Source organism: Macrosteles quadrilineatus, unplaced genomic scaffold (genome assembly GCF_028750875.1).
Source record: "Macrosteles quadrilineatus isolate MER2022 unplaced genomic scaffold, UCM_ALF_1.0 Scaffold_4__1_contigs__length_99947679, whole genome shotgun sequence".
In the NCBI taxonomy this organism is placed as follows: domain Eukaryota; kingdom Metazoa; phylum Arthropoda; class Insecta; order Hemiptera; family Cicadellidae; genus Macrosteles; species Macrosteles quadrilineatus.
Window position 1 is genome coordinate 27,749,540 of NW_026542597.1, and position 19,774 is coordinate 27,769,313.

Genomic DNA, 19,774 nt, shown 5'->3' on the forward strand with positions numbered 1-19,774 from the left:
TTGAATGCCAGAGTTTTTGTAACATTGCAGTTCCTCATGATGGTAATACAGTAGTGAAGGTGCTACTCAAAACTCCCTAAGGACTCCTCTGTTAAGGAGTAGTTTGTAGTGCCCTCACTCCTGGATTGTGTCTTAATGAATGATAGGGAAGTACATTGTCTCTGTAACGTCAGCTAATCAATTAAACCCAGAAAACAACGAGTTTACAACTAGAGAAAACAAATGTTGAACTCTGCGATCTTCATAGTAAATGATTGTGCAGGTCGGGTGCTGAAGGTGGATGGGGCATACGCTGCAGTTAAATTCCCCAACCCTTCACCCAAAGAAGGAGGCAAGGACTCTAAGGAGACAACAACTGATGATACTCTCACTTTACTGCAAGACTGTCGTCTGCTAAGGAAAGATGAGTTGCAGGTATGAATAATTGTTTCTTCCGAGATTTATGAAATATTTAGGGCTGCAATATAATCATTCTGTATCACACCGTGAAATAACCGACTCCGTGAAGTGTCCGTCAAATGTTTCAAAATGTCTGCTGTACTACTGCTAAGACGGGTTTACAATAAATATAAGTGTTTCTGTGTTTTCCTTTTAAGTATTCTTTAATTCATCTAACTTGCATCTGACTTCAAATATTGTATTTAGCCTCCACTGTTGAAAATTAAATTCCTTCCAGCCTAATATTTATGCTCTTCTGACTGTGATTTTTTACCCTAGTGTGGTCTTGCTCTCCGTGTTGCTGTTTGGTTCAAAAATTTATAACTTACAATGACTACTGCTTTAAACCAAAATTCACTGTACTATAAACATGATGGAAATAAGGGATTCATATTGATTAATTTATTATTACTGATAAGATTGTTGAAATTATATCTCCCCTAATCCCTGGAATGGTGTATTCTGCAGGTTGTGAAAACAAATACAACCTCCAGAGCTCCAGACTGCTTTCAAAGGACTCCAAGGAGGATAAATATGACAGAAAACGGAGGTCATATTTTGACTATTGCTGTGGACGGTCAAGGTATGCCTGCTTAGTACTTATATTATCAGTGCACATGTAGTTAAAAATGATTTAAAACTGTGAATGCAAGCAATTCTAATCAATATCGTTCTTCATATTATTGTGACTTTGTTATATAGGGATCCATGCGGTGGTGAAGACAGCATCCAAATTGAGCTACGTGTTGTACAACGTGACCAATGGTAGAGTGGAACAAGATTCTCCGTTCCCGTCCGAGACCAGTTCATTCCTAGGCCTGGAACCTCAGAACATCTGCCTGACCAGCACTGGTGATGTTAGTATTTTGAATTATTAAGTTTCATCCTTTACCCATTAAAGACTTGGTTTGGCTTCAATAGCATAGCCTTTAGAATCCAATAAAAAATGGCCAATTTACAACAGTAAAAAAATCATTTGGCTTTTTAACTTAAATAGATAAAAGTGGTATGTAAATTAATCTAAATTAAATTTGCTATTGTAATAAACATGTTTCAAGTAAAAAAAAATTATAACTTTAAAAAATCTTGCAAAAAGAAAAAAATAAATTTGTTAAAAGCAATGTCAAAATATGTAGTCTAAATATTTTTTTTAACTATTTCTTGCTGTTATTCCCTTACTTTATTCAATTTCCTACATAAAAACTTGTAATTTACAATTATATCAACAATGGTCTATGTTTTTACAGCTATTTATGTAAAACACTATCTAACCTCGCATCACCACATTGTCGTCCGATAGGCCTACTCCGCCCGATTCGCCATCACTTTCACTGTCATTTTCGCACAAAAGTCTAGTCAATCTCACTCGAGAATATGCGATCAAATTAGTTTGTATGGCCCCCCATTTATAAAACATAATAATAAACTTGTAACTAAGTTATAATGACTTATCACCACTGAAAGTACGAACACAAACGTCTGAACATGAAGAACGTAAACAATCACATCACATCTGTTGCACCATTTGGCCAACCAGACAAATAAAAATAATATCCCTTGTCAATGTCTGATATTACAGAGGGAATAAGAAAATTATTCTATTGTAAAAATGTAGACTTATCTTATCACAAATAAAACACAAAAGCTGTTATGTAATACCTTTCATATAAATACGGTAACACAACTTTTAGTGACGTAATATTTTTACACTTTTTGTTACTTGTTTTCTACTTATTACTTTTAGTTTATTCTTAAATAATCATATGTTATTTAAACAATAAGTCTTCTCTTTAGAAACATTTCAATTCATAAAACTTAGTAGCCTAACTACGCAACAATTAATTATTTAAACAATCATTAATAATGCTATGTTGTCATCACAAAACTGTTCTGAAATAAGGTTTTTGGGCCTATACAGCCGATCACAGAACCATTCCGTGATAAATCTTCAAAGGTTTAAATTTCATATTTTTCATTTATTGGGCTGCATTGATATTTGCAATTATTGGGGATTACTAGTAAAAATTCATTTCTGTAAAAGTTAATATTATCTTACTAATATTATAAATGTGAAAGTTTGTGTGTTTGTTTGTTTGTTTGTGTGTTTGAAGTTTAATCACGCATAAACCACTGGACGGATTGGGCTGAAATTTGGCATGATGATAGCTTACATTCCCGATTAACATATAGGCATATTCTTAACTCAAAAATCCTTTCGGGCTCCGCCCCAGTGGCTCTGTAATTACCCATGTTAACCTTATGAGTATTCATATTTAAAGGGAATTAAAGAATTTAGTCAGCTGTTTCAACTAAAAAAGTTGGTTCTATGATAAGGAAAAGCATTAAAAAGTTATAAGATTTACCAACAGGGTACAGCACTATATATTTTTTGCATTTATGAAAACAGCTAATTTGAACTAAGCAGCAACAAAAACTGTGATTCGCAATGAGAACTGTCAAAGTAGGATTGTTTACAGTTATGTTTATGTTTTTAATTTCATGAATAATTTGTGATATTTTGCGAATTGTTGATAATTTTTTTTTCTATTGTTTAGGTGAAGTGGTAGAACATGGCTATGGTAGATGTGTAATACTGTAGAATACTGTAAATTTAAAAAAGCAAATTTTATCAAACTGTGTCCTCCCTTATTTTTTTTTTTTTTTTTTTTTTTTTAAAGAGGTTGGCGGCCTCTTTTAACCTTGCATTTGCCCGTCCACATAGACTACAGATCTGTGCGTGGAACGTATCCAGCAAAGCAAGGGGTGAGCCGGTACAGTACAAAGGTGAACTGTACTGATAAAAGTTTGTGGCAGTGACCAGGATCCGAACCCACGACACTTCTGCCTTGTGCCTTGTGCCTTGTGGTTATTGCAAACGCAAAGCTTGAGTATAACTGCAATAATCATTTTATACTTATATTCCAACCCCGTACGAAGGACGGGTACTCTGCTAGTTAGTAAATAAACCTTAACCCCTTAATTCAGATGTTTTATGTAAATTCCAAGTTTTAATGCCAAATCATATTTTAGTCAAATTACTACAAAATCTTGAGTACGTAGTATGAATATTTTGTGTTGAAATAGACATTAAAAAATAGACTTGCATTTTACAATTTTTTATAAATAATTTGTTATGTTATCTTTACAATGCTAATTACTTTATAGGTATGTCTGTTAATATATAGTAAGAATAAACAGTAAAAAAAACTGACGTATTTTACTGCTATGATTTACACTATTTATATGTACCAATGTGCTTGAAATTAATTAAGAGCGTTTGATTTGATAAACTAGGAGATATTTTAGAGTTTTTAAATATATGATTTAATTTAAATTAGACCACTCAAAGTAACATTCCCTAAACAACACCCACATTAATAAAACATCACGTTTTAGCCACCAAACTATTCATAAAACACCAAACCAAAACTTGTTCAACGTGTTGGTTTGAAAATGTTGACTGCAGCTACATACAGTTTTGTGTCGGAGATTTCCGTTTGTTCACCTATGTGGTGTGTTCGCAGAGCAACGACAGTGTACTGCTGTTGAGGGATGGGAACTCAACATTGTGTCCACTAGCCAAGGACAGTGTGGACAGTATAAGAGACGCTCAGTGGCTAGACCTGCCTCCTGTCAGATGCATTGGCACAGGCGTTCACACCTTGACAAGTGTCACCGCTCCAGGTAATTGAACATTCCAATACTTCGAACGGCTATTAGCATCAAGTCCACAAACTATTTCATAAGTATGAATTAAACTGTTGACTTCATTAATTACATCCAAGTGTTCAATATTCATAGCCAAACTATATCAAGTAAGATTTCCAAGTGAGGACAGCGCCACAAGTGATGGTCAGACTGTTCCCATCAGCCGTTGGCCTTAACAATATTGAATCCACATTTCTAGCAGAAAAGTATGCTTCTCTCTGATGTCACATTTAACAATGTCTACATGATCAAATGTTTCAGCTCTGAAGAACCAAGTGGCACTGATTGTGCTGGCGCTGAACACCCAGCTGCTCATGTCCAGGGTGTTGAGGTGTGATTTGGAGGGAGTTCGTCAGGTGCTGCAATCTCTGGAACAGGAACCAAGTGAGCAACCACTCCTACCTAAACAAATATTATGTGTTCTTTTCATTCATTTCTTGTTTGTTCTGAATTTTCTAAATATTCCTGCCAAAAAACTGGGATTGGGTGTTGCTCTAGCTTAAAAAACAGCCTCTTTGATTTTGGTGTAGCGGCAGGTTTGATTCTTGGCACACTACATTTACTCAAACAGATAAGGGTTTTGAAACAATCTCCCTCAAAAGCATTTAGTGTTGTCAATTTTAAGATAAACAAGCATGGTTATAGCTTTTGACATTGTTCTAGGATTTACTTTTTATAACTTTAACACTATGGCAGGATTTACTTTTTAAAATTGTATAAGCTTTAAAATTCAATTTTAAACTCCCTATTAAATTCTTAACTAATGTTACAGATCCAGATTTTCAAGGTCTAGTTTTGTAAAAGTACAGAATTTTATTGCTTAACCTAGAATTGTCTGGTTATTAGGTAACTTAGTTATGTTAAGGTTATTGGTGTAACTACCAAAGTTCTCTATTTATATCTTCAACCCTTCCTTCTGTGATGTATTTTTTTACAAAATGTATAATGTATCATGTTTTTTTTCTTTAGAAAGTAGTGAAAACCTACAAGCAATTCTAGCAGAACGCTGTGATGGAAATCGAAATGTCCTCCATGCTTGTGTTTCCATGTGTACTCCTACTTCCAATAAGGAGGCTGAAAATAGTAAGTACCCTTTTATATTTTATAGAGCGACATCTACATTGGAAATGTAAGCTTGTTAAACGGTTTAAACTTATAGAGTTAAACAAATTTTTAAAGTGAATACCTATATCTACTAACCTTGTTCAAGAGATTTTTTATGATTTTACAATGATCACCATTCCAACTAGTGCAACACACAGAAATAAAAAAATATGTAACATATTGTCCAGATACATTAAAAAAAGTGAACTCTTTAAGGTTTGATCTGGCCTCGATAGCTCAAGCAACTTAAGTTGGAGATCACTGATGTGAACCTAGTATCTTGGCTATTAACACTGTATGGGGTTTCAGCGGACAATGCAGCCAACAGCAACACCTCAGGGCTAGAGTCTATCAATGTGATTACCAATGCCTTGGCACCACGCAGTGTCAGTCTGCGGGAGATGATGAGGAGAGCGACCGCTGCGGTCCGCACATCAGGTAAATATAGTGGAAGAGTAATAAAAACTAGTGATGGGCGGATCCAAGAAAATGTCGGTACCGGATCCGGATCCGGATCTTGAAAAATTCGGATCCGGATCTTCGGATCCGGATCCAGATACACACTGTCATAAGGGCGGGTTAAAAAAAAACGTAATTAACAGAATGCCAATTTAAATCATACTTTTATTATTTTTTATGTTGTACAGTGATACAGACAGCTTTGTGTTAGTAAAAAAATCGGTGTTGTACATTGATACAGACAGCTTTGTGTTTAGTAATCAAATCGGTGTTGTAAAGTGATACAGACAGATTTGTGTTAGTAAACAAATTGGTGTTGCACAGTGATACAGACAGCTTTTTGTCTTAGTAAAAAATCGGGGTTGTACAGTGAAACAGACAGCTTTGTGTTAGTTAAAAAATCGGTGTTGTACAGTGAAACAGACAGCTTTGTGTTAGTTAAAAAATCGGTGTTGTACAGTGATACAGACAGCTTTGTGTTGGTAAAAAATCGGGATTGTACAGTGATACAGACAGCTTTTTGTGTTAGTAAAAAATCGGTGTTGTACAGTGATACAGACAGCTTTGTGTTAGTAAAAAAATCTGTGTTGTAGAGTGATACAGACAGCTTTGTGTTAGTAAACAAATCGGGGTTGTACAGTGATACAGACAGCTTTGTGTTAGTAAAAAAATCGGTGTTGTACATTGATACAGACAGCTTTGTGTTTAGTAATCAAATCGGTGTTGTAAAGTGATACAGACAGATTTGTGTTAGTAAACAAATTGGTGTTGCACAGTGATACAGACAGCTTTTTGTCTTAGTAAAAAATCGGGGTTGTACAGTGAAACAGACAGCTTTGTGTTAGTTAAAAAATCGGTGTTGTACAGTGATACAAACAGCTTTGTGTTGGTAAAAAATCGGGGTTGTACAGTGAAACAGACAGCTTTGTGTTAGTTAAAAAATCGGTGTTGTACAGTGATACAGACAGCTTTGTGTTGGTAAAAAATCGGGATTGTACAGTGATACAGACAGCTTTTTGTGTTAGTAAAAAATCGGTGTTGTACAGTGATACAGACAGCTTTGTGTTAGTAAAAAAATCTGTGTTGTAGAGTGATACAGACAGCTTTGTGTTAGTAAACAAATCGGGGTTGTACAGTGATACAGACAGCTTTGTGTTAGTTAAAAAATCGGTGTTGTACAGTGATACAGACAGCTTTGTGTTAGTTAAAAAATCGGTGTTGTACAGTGATACAGACAGCTTTGTGTTGGTAAAAAATCGGGGTTGTACAGTGATACAGACAGCTTTGTGTTAGTAAACAAATCGGTGTTGTACAGTGATACAGACAGCTTTGTGTTAGTAAACAAATCGGTGTTGTACAGTGATACAGACAGCTTTGTGTTAGTTAAAAAATCGGTGTTGTACAGTGATACAGAAAGCTTTGTGTTGGTAAAAAATCGGGGTTGTACAGTGATACAGACAGCTTTGTGTTAGTAAACAAATCGGTGTTGTACAGTGATACAGACAGCTTTGTGTTAGTTAAAAAATCGGTGTTGTAGAGTGATACAGACAGCTTTGTGTTGGTAAAAAATCGGTGTTGTAGAGTGATACAGACAGCTTTGTGTTGGTAAAAAATCGGTGTTGTACAGTGATACAGACAGCTTTTTGTGTTAGTAAAAAATCGGTGTTGTACAGTGATACAGACAGCTTTGTGTTAGTAAAAAAATCGGTGTTGTAGAGTGATACAGACAGCTTTGTGTTAGTAAAAAAATCGGGGTTGTACAGTGATACAGACAGCTTTGTGTTAGTAAACAAATCGGTGTTGTACAGTGATACAGACAGCTTTGTGTTAGTTAAAAAATCGGTGTTGTAGAGTGATACAGACAGCTTTGTGTTGGTAAAAAATCGGGGTTGTACAGTGATACAGACAACTTTTTGTTAGTAAACAAATCGGTGTTGTACAGTGATACAGACAGCTTTGTGTTAGTTAAAAAATCGGTGTTGTACAGTGATACAGACAGCTTTGTGTTGGTAAAAAATCGGGGTTGTACAGTGATACAGATAGCTTTGTGTTAGTAAACAAATCGGTGTTGTACAGTGATACAGACAGCTTTGTGTTAGTTAAAAAATCGGTGTTGTAGAGTGATACAGACAGCTTTGTGTTGGTAAAAAATCGGTGTTGTACAGTAATACAGACAGCTTTTTGTGTTAGTAAAAAATCGGTGTTGTACAGTGATACAGACAGCTTTTTGTGTTAGTAAAAAATCGGTGCTGTACAGTGATACAGACAGCTTTGTGTTAGTAAAAAAATCGGTGTTGTAGAGTGATACAGACAGCTTTGTGTTAGTAAAAAAATCGGGGTTGTACAGTGATACAGACAGCTTTGTATTAGGAAAAAATCGGGAAAAAATTTAAAAAATCGGATCCAACAAAACCGGATCCAGCCCAAGATCCGGAATTTTTTGGATCCGATCCGGTGCCGGTTCTAGCTTGGATCCGGCGTATCCGGTAGTCCGATTTCCGGATCCGACCATCACTAATAAAAACGTTTCAACATGGTAAATTTTTATGTTGTAATTTCTCTGGTGTAGGGTGTATAAATGTTATACTGCAATGAAAGTGTTTGTTTTCAATGATCACACATTAACCTGTTTTAAATTACAACTGAATTGTAAAATTACTGAAGACTACCCTTTTGCTATGAAAAAGAATTTTGAAATTTGTAACCAAGAGATAAAACGTAACTTTATTCTAGTTTTGTTCAAAGAAAGGCTCTAGGCCAGGATTTTGGATAGAAGAATAAAGGGGGATAGCAGGTAGGGTTAACTGAGAAGGAATACAGGTAGACCATAGAACACACATTAGCCAAAACACACACAATATTTCCTCTCCAGTGGGGACTTTGTCAAGAATGAGGGAAAAAGAGTTCACAAAATGGCTGTACATTACTTGTTTTGTACTTAGTTTTTTCTTAAGGAATTATTTCCACAGCTTTTTAAGTGGTCACATTTTTATGTAAGTACAATAATAATTCTCAATTAATGTGTAATATTGTGTTTTATAAGGGATGCTCTAAACCCTGGCCTGAATACCTTTTGTGTGAGAGTCCAGTGACAAACTATCAAATCCTACATGGGATCAAACCAACAACCATCAAATTTGATTCACTAACCACTTGACTACCCAGACAGTTATTTCATGTTATGTATGTGTGTTGCAGGAGAAGGGGAAGCTGCCAATAACATGCAGCCGTACGTGGCTCCGGCCCCTGAGGCAGAGATGGGTTGGCCTCCGACAGAGCCAGTGTTTGACCTGGCGTCGGGTGATGAGGACAGTTTGACATTTGGTAAAAACGCTCCTCCTACTAGCCAGCCTGCGTGCGTGGCCGACCCTGCTGAGAGGCGCAACAACGCCCTGACTGCCCTCAAACTGCTGTGTGACTCACCGGCACTCGCCCCTCATCTCAAGGAACTCCTTAGTGCAAGGTAGACATCCCATATTTACAGAACATATTGAATGAGTTATACGAATCTAACCTTCTCCCTTCGTTTTTGTTATTGTGGTAATTTGTGACTTAAAATATCCTGTAGTTTACATTAAGCTGTCCTTTCTGTATAGCTTGATTCAATTAAATTCAATTCAATTTGTTTATTTACGGCAAAAACCATTGTACAATAAATACCATACACAAAAATTCAAAGCTATACAATTGGTAAAAGTACATGCTCAAAATCAATGAATCAATAAGCTTTTGAAACATAATAAATAATAATTTATAAATAAAAAACGTTTTTAAAACAAAATGTTTCTAAACGCACTAAAAAGTAGAAAATAATTTATAAATATGTGGAGAGTATAAATACTTGTAAGATTTAAAACAAAAAACGTGGGGTGCATGCAATAGATAATTTACAATTACCTTCACCTATTGAACTAATGTATTATTATCAATTGCATGCACCCCACGTTTTTCGTTTTAAATCTTACAAGTATTTATACTCTCCACATATTTATAAATTATTTTCTACTTTTTAGTGTGTTTAAAAACGTTTTGTTTTAAAAACGTTTTTTATTTATAAATTATTTTCTACTTTTTAGTTTTTAATGTGTGTGAATCTTAAATCTATTTCAAGCATCTATATCAGATTAAGACAGAGACATGTGAGAAATCTAAGGTTTATTTGAGTTTCTTTTCATATAATTATGTATTAGATTGAATGTATGGTCTACTTACTAACTATAAATATATTAATCTATTTAATTTATTGTTTACTTTATAGAATACTAAATAAATAACAATTGATATTATTAACAAACGCCTTTATATATGCAACAAGCAATCAGATTGTTTATCTTTATTTTGAAATGTTTGTATAAAGAATCTCTCTCCTGTACCTCATAACCTCTGCTCTTCGAACTGTCAAATTTAAGTATTTACAGCTGACTTAAATTAATTGATGTATTTACATTCTTTCAAAATGTAAACATGTGAAATTTGGAATCCCATGGGGCGTAGCCCAAGGGAAATATGAAAATTGAGTTATATAATCTTGCATTGTCATCCATTTGTGAGCTATGTTTCAAATTTCAAGTCTCTAGCTCATCGGGAACTTCATTTCAAATTGATATCAAAATTTGTAGGAAAGCTAGCTAATAAAAACAAGCCCATGGGGCGTAGCCCAGGGGAAATATGAAAATTAAATGATATAATATTGCATTGTCATCCATTTTTGAGCTATGTTTCAAGTTTCAAGTCTCTAGCTCATCGGGAAGTATAAAAATTTGCAAGAAAGCGAGTTAACAAAAACAAGCCCATGGGGCGTAGCCCAAGGGAAATATGTAAATTAAATTATATAATATTGCATTGTCTTCCATTTGTGAGCTATGTTTCAAGTTTCAAGTCTCTAGCTCATCGGGAAGTTAGTATAAAATGGATTGCAAAATTTGTACCGGACAGGAAAGCGAGCTAATAAAAACGTTTTAAAAAGTAATAATAAATAGCACATGCATAGCAAATAACAAATAAATGCAAAATTGGAAATTACTGAGACAACAATGGTGGTTTTAAATAAGAGCAGAAGTAACATTCGGGAGATAAACAAACAATAATATATACTAAATACAATAAGTGAACAAGGGTGAGCAGCTAACGTGCAAAAGACATACAACTTATACAAGACCTAAAACTAAAATGACACAAGATGCATAGAAAAAATAATATTACTAAAGAGTGCATACAAAAGTAAGTAGCAAGTAGACTGAACAAAAAGAAGCTAGCATTACAAGAAGACATGCAAGAGGATGCACAGGTAACGTGCATAAGGCATAATACTGATATGAGACAGAAGATGCATACAAATCATAATAACAATATTAAAATGCGTACAATAGTGAGTAAAAATCGGACTCTGAACAAACCAAAAAAAAGAAAGAAGCTAGCATTACAAGAAAATGTACACATGGTTAACGAGCAAAGACATAAAACTGAAATAAGACACAAGATGCAAGACATAATAATACTAATAAATAGTGCATAGACTCTGACCAAAACAAGAAGTTAGCATCACAAAAACATAATCAACATGAACAAGAGATTAATTAAGCATATTGTATTCATCAACATAAATAAGTAATTGAACACACTATGTCAGTGGTTACAGTTGTTAAGCTATGACCGTTTTCATTCTCAAATTGGCTACAGCCTCTAACATGTCAATGGAATTTCTAGTACTATCCATAGTCAACATCTTGATCTGAGATGATTGAATGTAAAAAAAAAGAGAGTAATACCTACTTACCTAACAGACACTAGATTTATTTCCAGAGCCTAAACTTGCACTCTTAACAAATTTATTGTGATGCAAGCAATTAAGTTTGATTTTTCCCAAGGAAGAATTTTATGCAAACCAGGAAAAACTCAAAAGACTATAAGAATTCATATTTCATTCCAGGTTTTGTTAACTAATTGTGGATGTGTAAATATTTTATCTGAGAAGTAAAATAAACTTGAACTCAAGATATTTTTATGATGTCTGGGTAAAGCCTTTCGGTTGAGAGTTTAGAAATTGTTTGGTATGGTTCTTGAAGATGCTAAAAAAAAAACAATTTTTGTATGTAGACACTGTAAAAACAGACAGTGGGTTAACGGTACACTTATTTGACAGGGACGCCCAAGGTCAGACGCCATTCATGCTGGCTGTCTGTTGCCGAGCCTACAACGCTGCGTTGTATATCCTGGACGCCATACAGCGACTAGTAGCTCGCGTGCCTACTTCCTACGAGGACCTGACACCTCCACCTCCACCTCCACCTATGCCTCCGTCAACCACCTCTACCGAGGAGAAGCTCCAGAATGTCGTCTCCACATTTTTCATTGCCAAAGAAGCTGCGACAGAGACGAGGAAACAAAACTACCCATCATGGCTCTACCCCACTGGCACTGACCCTGGTGAGTGGTTTTGGTATTTAGAGGGTAAAGTTGTCAAGTGTGGTGTTATTTATGATGATTTTCTGGATGTTGAGTAAATAACAGGATTACGCTGATTAAAAAACTAAGATTTTCCTCAGGACGGCAAGATTTTAGAATAGCCTAATCGCTAATAGCATATATCCGAGCATTTGTTTATCAATCGGCAAGTTCTTATTAATGTAGTTGTTTTTGGTTAAGTGTGAAAAATAGTTCCTTGAAAATATTTAAATATTAGCCTAATCAGTCTTAGGTTACCAAATTTTAACTTTTGTATTTTGGTATCTTGATTAAGTACAGAGCAGTATTCAAATAATATTATCACACACCTTAGATGCTTAGCTGAAGTGACATTTGGGGTACCCTACCTGACCAGAGGCTGGTGGTGTTGGTGAAAGTCCATGTTAACACTAAAATACCCCCGCCGCAGCAAACCTGCAGACTTAGCGAATTTCCATTTGCCTGATTGGATTTAACCTAAAATGTCTCCTTAAAAATATCACATTTATTCGCTATTAAACAGAGTTAGTTTAATGAGTACTTAGGTTTGCTGCGACAGGGAGGGTAAAAAAGTTTTTTTTTTTTTTAATATTAAAAGTTAGGCCTACTGTGGTTTAGTAAGAAATTAATGTATTTTCCAAATTTGATCAAAATATGTTCATAAACAAGCAAACTACAACAGTTGACTTATTCTCCATAAGAATAACATAGGAATTTTAAAATTACAATTTTTTTGAATTTTCTCCGTAACAATTAGGCGCATAATAATGCCTCTGGCCTCTGGGGACATCAAAATGAAAAAGTAAATCGGTCCCGGGCTTAGGTCTTACCATGAGACCTACGGTAATAGCTACTTCCCTTAGGGAAATTCGCTAAAACTTGCAAATAAAAACGTAATTTCTTCTTTAGAAAATAAAATATCACTTTTACTTAGCCTACTGTACTGACTAATTAATAAAAGGGATTGAGTTGTAACATTGCGGGTTTAGATATGAAAGAAGGTGGTGCGGTTATGAAATATGACCGATAAATGGTTTCCCGGCGACCTACGGCAGTGGACTTTGTCGTTTGTAAGGTTTTTAACTGTGAGAACAAAGGTCGCATATCTTCTTTATCGCAAGGAGCAGCAGAATGGAAGAACCACTGCTGAAATGGAAATTACTAGGGCTATTTGTCATTATTTGAAACTGAAAATGTAGAAATGTGCAATCATTTTGAATTATAATCATAGAGATTAAATTTGTCCAACAATTTGGGTCAAGCAAAATTGGTTCATGAATGAACAAATTTGTATTTTCTTTTAATTTTTAATATCTTTCTTCATACAGAAGAATGGTATGAATACCTAAATCTACACGTACACAAGGGCGGCAGGACGGACGGGACCGGACAACCGCAATTTAGGACAGTCTGTGAGCTAAACTTCGAACTAAAACTGTGAGTCAGACTTCGACAGAGACCGTGAGACCATGGCCCTGTTTCATAAAGATACTAGTCTAGTAATTACTAGTCTAGTAAATACTAGTCCCGTATTTACCTGTCCTACTAATTTGTGGTTCATAAACGTGTTTATACCGCTAGTAAATACTAGTGTATTTTACTAGTCACGTGACCAAAACTACTAGTCACGTGATCAACTTTACAAGGTAAATTTTCAAAACAAATTTCTAACCTCAATCACGGGTTTTCAAACCCTTTATAAAGGGTTTTAATTTTGTTTTCATTTGATACAAAAAGTAAATAGTTGTAAAAACGCAGTGTTTCCTTTTAATTAATAACTATATAGACACATAAGTAAAACAATCACACATTATTTATTAAACCGCTATTATTTATGTTCATCAATGAGCCCACCGACGCGCCGGCGCGGCGCGGCGTCGCGTCGCTGCAATCAACACGGTGATTGTATATAGTAGCCGGTTGTAGGCCTAGTTGCGGCGCTCAACAGTTGGGTGGAAGTTGATCTGTTGCTGCCGCATTCGCTGTGATTTGTATAGTTTTTGTTTTATTCTGACATATAAAATTAAGCTTGCTATGAGTAAAGAAAAGAAGGCTCAAATTTGGAATGTAATTAAATCGTCTAAGGACATTTTGTTTATTGTTCAAGTACCCTTACCTATGTTTTCAATTATTCGAATGCATAAGGATATTTGGGTTAAACACCATTTGGTAATATTCATATTTTGAGTCTACAAACCATGAATAATAAGCCGAAACGTTTCTTGATGTAACAAATAATCGCTACGTTACAAGCAATGGAGTAGGTTTTCAAGTATAGTAAAACATTGCGTAGTCGCTAGGGCAGGGCATAGCTCAGAGTTAGAGTTCTCGCTAGTCATGTGGCGGGTCCCTGGTTCAAATCTATGCCACTCACTATACTTTAATTCCATTAATTCAACTTTTCCATGTTTTTACATTAAAATAACAGCTCTAATCAACATCAAATTTGTTTTATTACTTTGAATAACAAATTCCGAATACCAAAATGGATTAAAAGTAATGTTTTTATGATAAGCAGTTCAGTTCAACGCCCAAAAATCAAATATAGGCCTACAAAATTGTTAGTATATCACAGGGTTTCAGCTATTTAGGGAAGCAAATAACAAGCACCTCAATAAATAAATACAATGCAACTCCTCTTTAAAATTGTCTTACTATTATTTCCTATTAAAATGTCTTTAAATAAAACCGAGACCCTTGGGTGTAAAATAATCTGATTAATGTTGCAATGTTGGATACATTTGTTACATATTTGTATGCACTACGGTATGCGGTTTTAATATGGTTTCTCTCAAAGCTTAAAAATAATTTCTCTGTGATGGCTAAATAGTAACCATGAAATTTAACTCAAGTGTAAAATTAGACTAAAATTGATAACTTATAATTATAATTAATTCTAATAGGGCGATTGTATAGACATTACAAAATTCTATTTCTCTCATTTTGTACTACGCCACATCAATTGATTGTAATTTATATCTAATAATTATCATTTTAGCACTCACAGATATATTTTTATTTTAAATTGCAAACGTGAGCCAATTTGCACTTGCAAAAAGAACTTAATAATTCATTTTTTTAATGATGTGAGTAATGAAATAAATCTCTTTTCAAAAATACTAGTCTACTTCAAATAATACGGGTGAAGAGAGGTTGGTAGAAAATAGCAAGTATTTACTAGTGTAATTTACAAGAGTAAAACTTTATGAAACACATTGCTATCTACACTAGTAAAAACCACTAGTAATACTAGTCCCTACACTAGTAACTAGTATTTTACACTAGTAGGTTTTTGAAACGTAGACTTGTAAAATACACTAGTATTACTAGTCCATGGACTAGTAAATACTAGACTAGTAGTTTTATGAAACAGGGCCCAGTGGAGAATGGCAGAAGTCCCGTGCCACCCGCCCGATCGTTGCGCAGCGTCCGGTCGGTATGGAAGCTCGAAAATGTCCTAGAGTTTTGTCTCTCGAACTTCGGAAATCCCACCGTAGTGGGCCAATGTTATTATTTACTTTCAAAGATTGCCGTGCCTCCCTAGTGCGCGTGTAGCTTGGTAGCTGGGTGGTCATAGAGCTCCTAACAATCATAAGGTCGCTAGTTCAACCTAAGAGAAGTCGGTAGGCTTCTTGATGGTTTCAAACTGAATCCGACAGTTTCTGTCAGACATTATACTTGTCCTTATGCCTCAAGTTGCAACCAGTGGATTTTCTGTTGCAGAAGGAAAGAAGGCGTCGCTGAGTGAAGTAGAGACTCGCATTGACCAAGATGCGTTGAAAGCTATGATATTCCCTACAGGCTCCAACCCAGACCACTCTCCTCTGCATGTTGTGTGCTGCAATGACACTTGCAGCTTCACCTGGACTGGAGCAGAACACATCAACCAGGTAATCAATTATCTCATGCCAGTCTGAAGTGTAGAGAGAGGTAGGCCACTGATGTTAACCCCAGTTTACAACTTAGAAACTAGAGTTAATTTTAATACAGTTCAATTTTATGAATTGAATTAAAATTTATTGATTCAGATAACACTAATATTCAATTAAAATGTATAACACTATTAAAATGGTTACTGTTTGCTAGGACATATTTGAATGCCGCACTTGTGGACTGACTGGGTCGCTGTGTTGCTGCACTGAGTGTGCGCGAGTGTGTCACAAAGGTCATGACTGCAAGTTGAAGCGTACGTCCCCCACGGCGTACTGCGACTGCTGGGAGAAGTGCAAGTGTAAAGCTCTCATACAAGGCAACCAGGTGGCTCGATACGACTTGCTGTGTCGTCTCATCGCAGACACTAACTTAGTCACACAACACAACAGCAGGTTAGTCTCAGCTCATTAGTAACAGAGTTATGCAAAAACAAGATGGTTATGTTTTTGAAATGGGTGTTTTTCCCCTTTTTTTTATGTCCACGCCAGTTTTAGCGAATTTCCCTATAGGGAAGTAGCTATTACCGTAGGTCTCATGGTAAGACCTAGGCCCAGGACCGATTTACTTTTTCATTTTGATGTCCCCAGAGGCCAAAAACACCATTTGTTCAAATTTTTATATATCTATATAAATATATATATATATAAATAATTATATATATCTATATAAAGATGTATATATATATATATATATATATATGTCCATCCCGATTTTGATAAAATTTGGTTTGAAGGTGTAAGGCAGGATAAACTTGAATGAGTTCGCTAACCAGCATGATCGGATTATGGGAACGGGGTTTTATGGGGTAAAAATAGGTTTTCCCATTTTTTGACCCTAAAAACACAAAATTTCACAATTTCTTTCTAAACCATTTTGTAGAGCTTAAAAAAACAAATAATTTAGTATATTGAAGCGTGATTATGCGCCTAATTGTTACGGATAAAATTCAATTTAAAATTCGCAAGTTATTCTTATGGAGAATAAGTCAACTGTTGTAGTTTGCTTGTTTATAAACATATTTTGATAAAATTTGGAAAATACATTAATTTCTTACTAAACTACAGTACGGTAACCTTTTAACATTTTATATTTAAAAAACACTTGTTTACCCTCCCTGTTGCAGCAAACCTAAGTACTCGTTAAACTAATTCTGTTTAAATAGGGAACAAATGTGATATTTTAAGGAGACATTTTAGTGTAAATCCAATCAGGCAAATGGAAATTCGCTAAGTCTGCAGGTTTGCTGCGGCGGGGGTATTATTATTTTAGAAGAATCTCAAACATTTTCATGAGAAAACCCAAATCCCTCAATATTTTATGGATATGCCAGGGATTGAACCTGTCTCTCTCCCACTAAAATTTGTGTTTCTAACCACTTGGCCAGGAAAACTTCCAACAACAATTCTATTTTGTATTGCATTCTTCAAACTACCTTCCCCTGCTGGAACGATCTTTTAAAATCATCATTTAATCCTATTTTTTTAAAGCAACATTGTTATTACAGTTAAACCTTAACTATCCAGTCCCAGGGGGAGGGAGACTACGGGTAGCTCAAAACCATGGTTAATTCAATATGGTTCAAAAATATATGACAGACTGTATAAATAGAAATTAATGTCATAATTTGGATTTTTTTTTACTAAATGCATTACTGTGCAATCATGATATTTTCAAGTCATTGACCTTGGTTCAGTTAAAAATTTTCACTTCCTCATACTTATCAAACAGTTTCCTAATCACTGCACGGCAATAAATCAAGTTAAGATAATACTGTTTCACAGCTTATGGTCCCAAAATAGTAGTAACAGCATTTCATTTTAGTGAAACCACCCCTTTATGACATGTTCAAACATGCTGGACAAACAAGTTGATAAAACAGAGCTCGATGTTTGTGATTTGTCTAATTTGTTCTTAAACAAAAAAACAATCACCATTATCATTATCGAAGATAAATCAACAGTTGAGCATAGTTTGCACTCTTTGTAATTTGCGTGATAACCTCTAGTTTTGTTTTACAGAGTTTTTGCTGTTGTATTTCAAGTCACTCGCATGTTGTTGGTGTGTTGTATTAGTGATTGTTGTTATGTTCAGGGGAGAGAGCATCCTGTTGTTCCTGGTCCAGACAGTTGGTCGTCAGAGTGTAGAGCAGCGACAGTACAGAGCCTCGCGTCCAAGATCTGCCTCCGCCTCCTCTAGGAAGACACCATCCTCTGACGTCGGTAAGACTCGTATCATTACATACCATCTTCACCTATATAGACCAACTATCGCAGTCACACATTAACGAATTTTGTTGTTTTTTCTCAATTTTTTTTATTTGATTGACAATATAAAAGGAATGCTTTTGCACTTTAAATTTTATCCAACAAAATGGTAAAATTAAAATTTTGTCTTTTAGTTTGGCTTTAATTTTTTTTGTATTTTTTCAATAACTATATTAGGTGTTGTTGGTTAAGGGAGGCCAGAAGAGGTTTAATCCTATTGAGAAAACTCACTTTTTGCACAGGTAACCTGGTCTTCCTGTCAAAATTAATAGCCTATATAAATTAGTCATTGGACATTTTTTTTATTTAAAAAAAGCTTTTATTAAGGTCATGATTTTTTGGATTTTTTATGGATAGGTTAAATAGTAGAAATGAAAATTCGCAAATAAATTCAACAGAAACACACATTGAATCTTTTGAGCTACTGTAGGAGCTCTTTAAGTGCATTTTTGTTAGAAATATAAGCCAGCTGTTAGATTAGTAGTTTGAAGATATTACACTAATGTGTCGGTATTTGACTTAATAATTGCTATTTCCAAAATTCGTATAACCTATTTCCACCTGAGTCAAGAAATATTAACCAAAATATCTCCATTTTTCAGAGCCTGATATGCCCGATCATGATTTGGAACCACCACGTTTTAGTCGCAGAGCATTTGAGCGACTTCTCAATGATTGGCCTGCAGTAAAAGGCATGATTATGTCAGGTAAGTTTCTCCCATGAACATAAGAAGTTTTAAGAAAGTGACATTTCTAGATCTTTTGACCAACCAACCTTTGAATAGTCACAGCAAAATATTCCTAGCAAATGTGAGATAATTATTCATGTCAACTGATTTATGCTGTACATATCTGACTTGTGTTGAAGGTGTGAAAGTAAGTGAGTCGCCCAATGAACCAATGTATGAAGATCAAGCCTACCTTCAGAGTCAGAGTGGTACAACTCTGTTGGACAAGTTTACTCATTGTCTTCTGGTCAAGTGTAATCCGGAGGTAAGTGTTATTTTGGAAAATATTACCTCCATGCACATTTGGCAATTTTGCCTTGAATGTGTCCTATTCATACCTACTTAACATTTGAATTTTTATTTTTATTCTTTATTGAACATGACAAAACATACGTCCTAATGTATACTTTTCTAAAAATACTTGCAATTTGACTCTACTGTTTGAACATAATGCTCTTTGCTCCAATAATAAGCATTCAGATGGTTATTTTCTTTCTGTTAATGAAATATGTGTTTCAGATGCTCGACACGTTGCTCACAACACTCATGCGTGAGCTCCAGAATGATAATATTCCCGGACGTATACAAGAGGCGACAGAAGTAGCCCGCAGATTTGTACGCTCTGTTGCTCGCATATTTGTCATATTCAGTGTGGAGATGGCACCCACAACAAGCAAACGAAGGGGGTGAGTTTTG

At 35.1% G+C, this 19,774-nt stretch overlaps 1 protein-coding gene across 4 annotated transcripts in view; it reads left to right on the forward strand.

The window, feature by feature from the left end:
• The window catches only part of LOC128993380 (E3 ubiquitin-protein ligase UBR5), a 76,441-nt gene that overhangs the window by 19,763 nt on the left and 36,904 nt on the right, over positions 1-19,774 (forward strand). For all 4 annotated transcript variants that reach the window (XM_054417247.1, XM_054417248.1, XM_054417249.1 and 1 more), the window contains exons 12-26: positions 263-414; positions 907-1,021; positions 1,141-1,295; positions 3,963-4,122; positions 4,408-4,530; positions 5,116-5,229; positions 5,560-5,688; positions 8,908-9,172; positions 11,852-12,135; positions 15,877-16,043; positions 16,240-16,478; positions 18,178-18,305; positions 18,953-19,057; positions 19,219-19,343; positions 19,598-19,764. In XM_054417247.1, the coding sequence (XP_054273222.1) occupies positions 263-414; positions 907-1,021; positions 1,141-1,295; positions 3,963-4,122; positions 4,408-4,530; positions 5,116-5,229; positions 5,560-5,688; positions 8,908-9,172; positions 11,852-12,135; positions 15,877-16,043; positions 16,240-16,478; positions 18,178-18,305; positions 18,953-19,057; positions 19,219-19,343; positions 19,598-19,764 (2,428 nt within the window). The remainder of the gene's footprint in view (positions 1-262; positions 415-906; positions 1,022-1,140; positions 1,296-3,962; positions 4,123-4,407; positions 4,531-5,115; positions 5,230-5,559; positions 5,689-8,907; positions 9,173-11,851; positions 12,136-15,876; positions 16,044-16,239; positions 16,479-18,177; positions 18,306-18,952; positions 19,058-19,218; positions 19,344-19,597; positions 19,765-19,774) is intronic.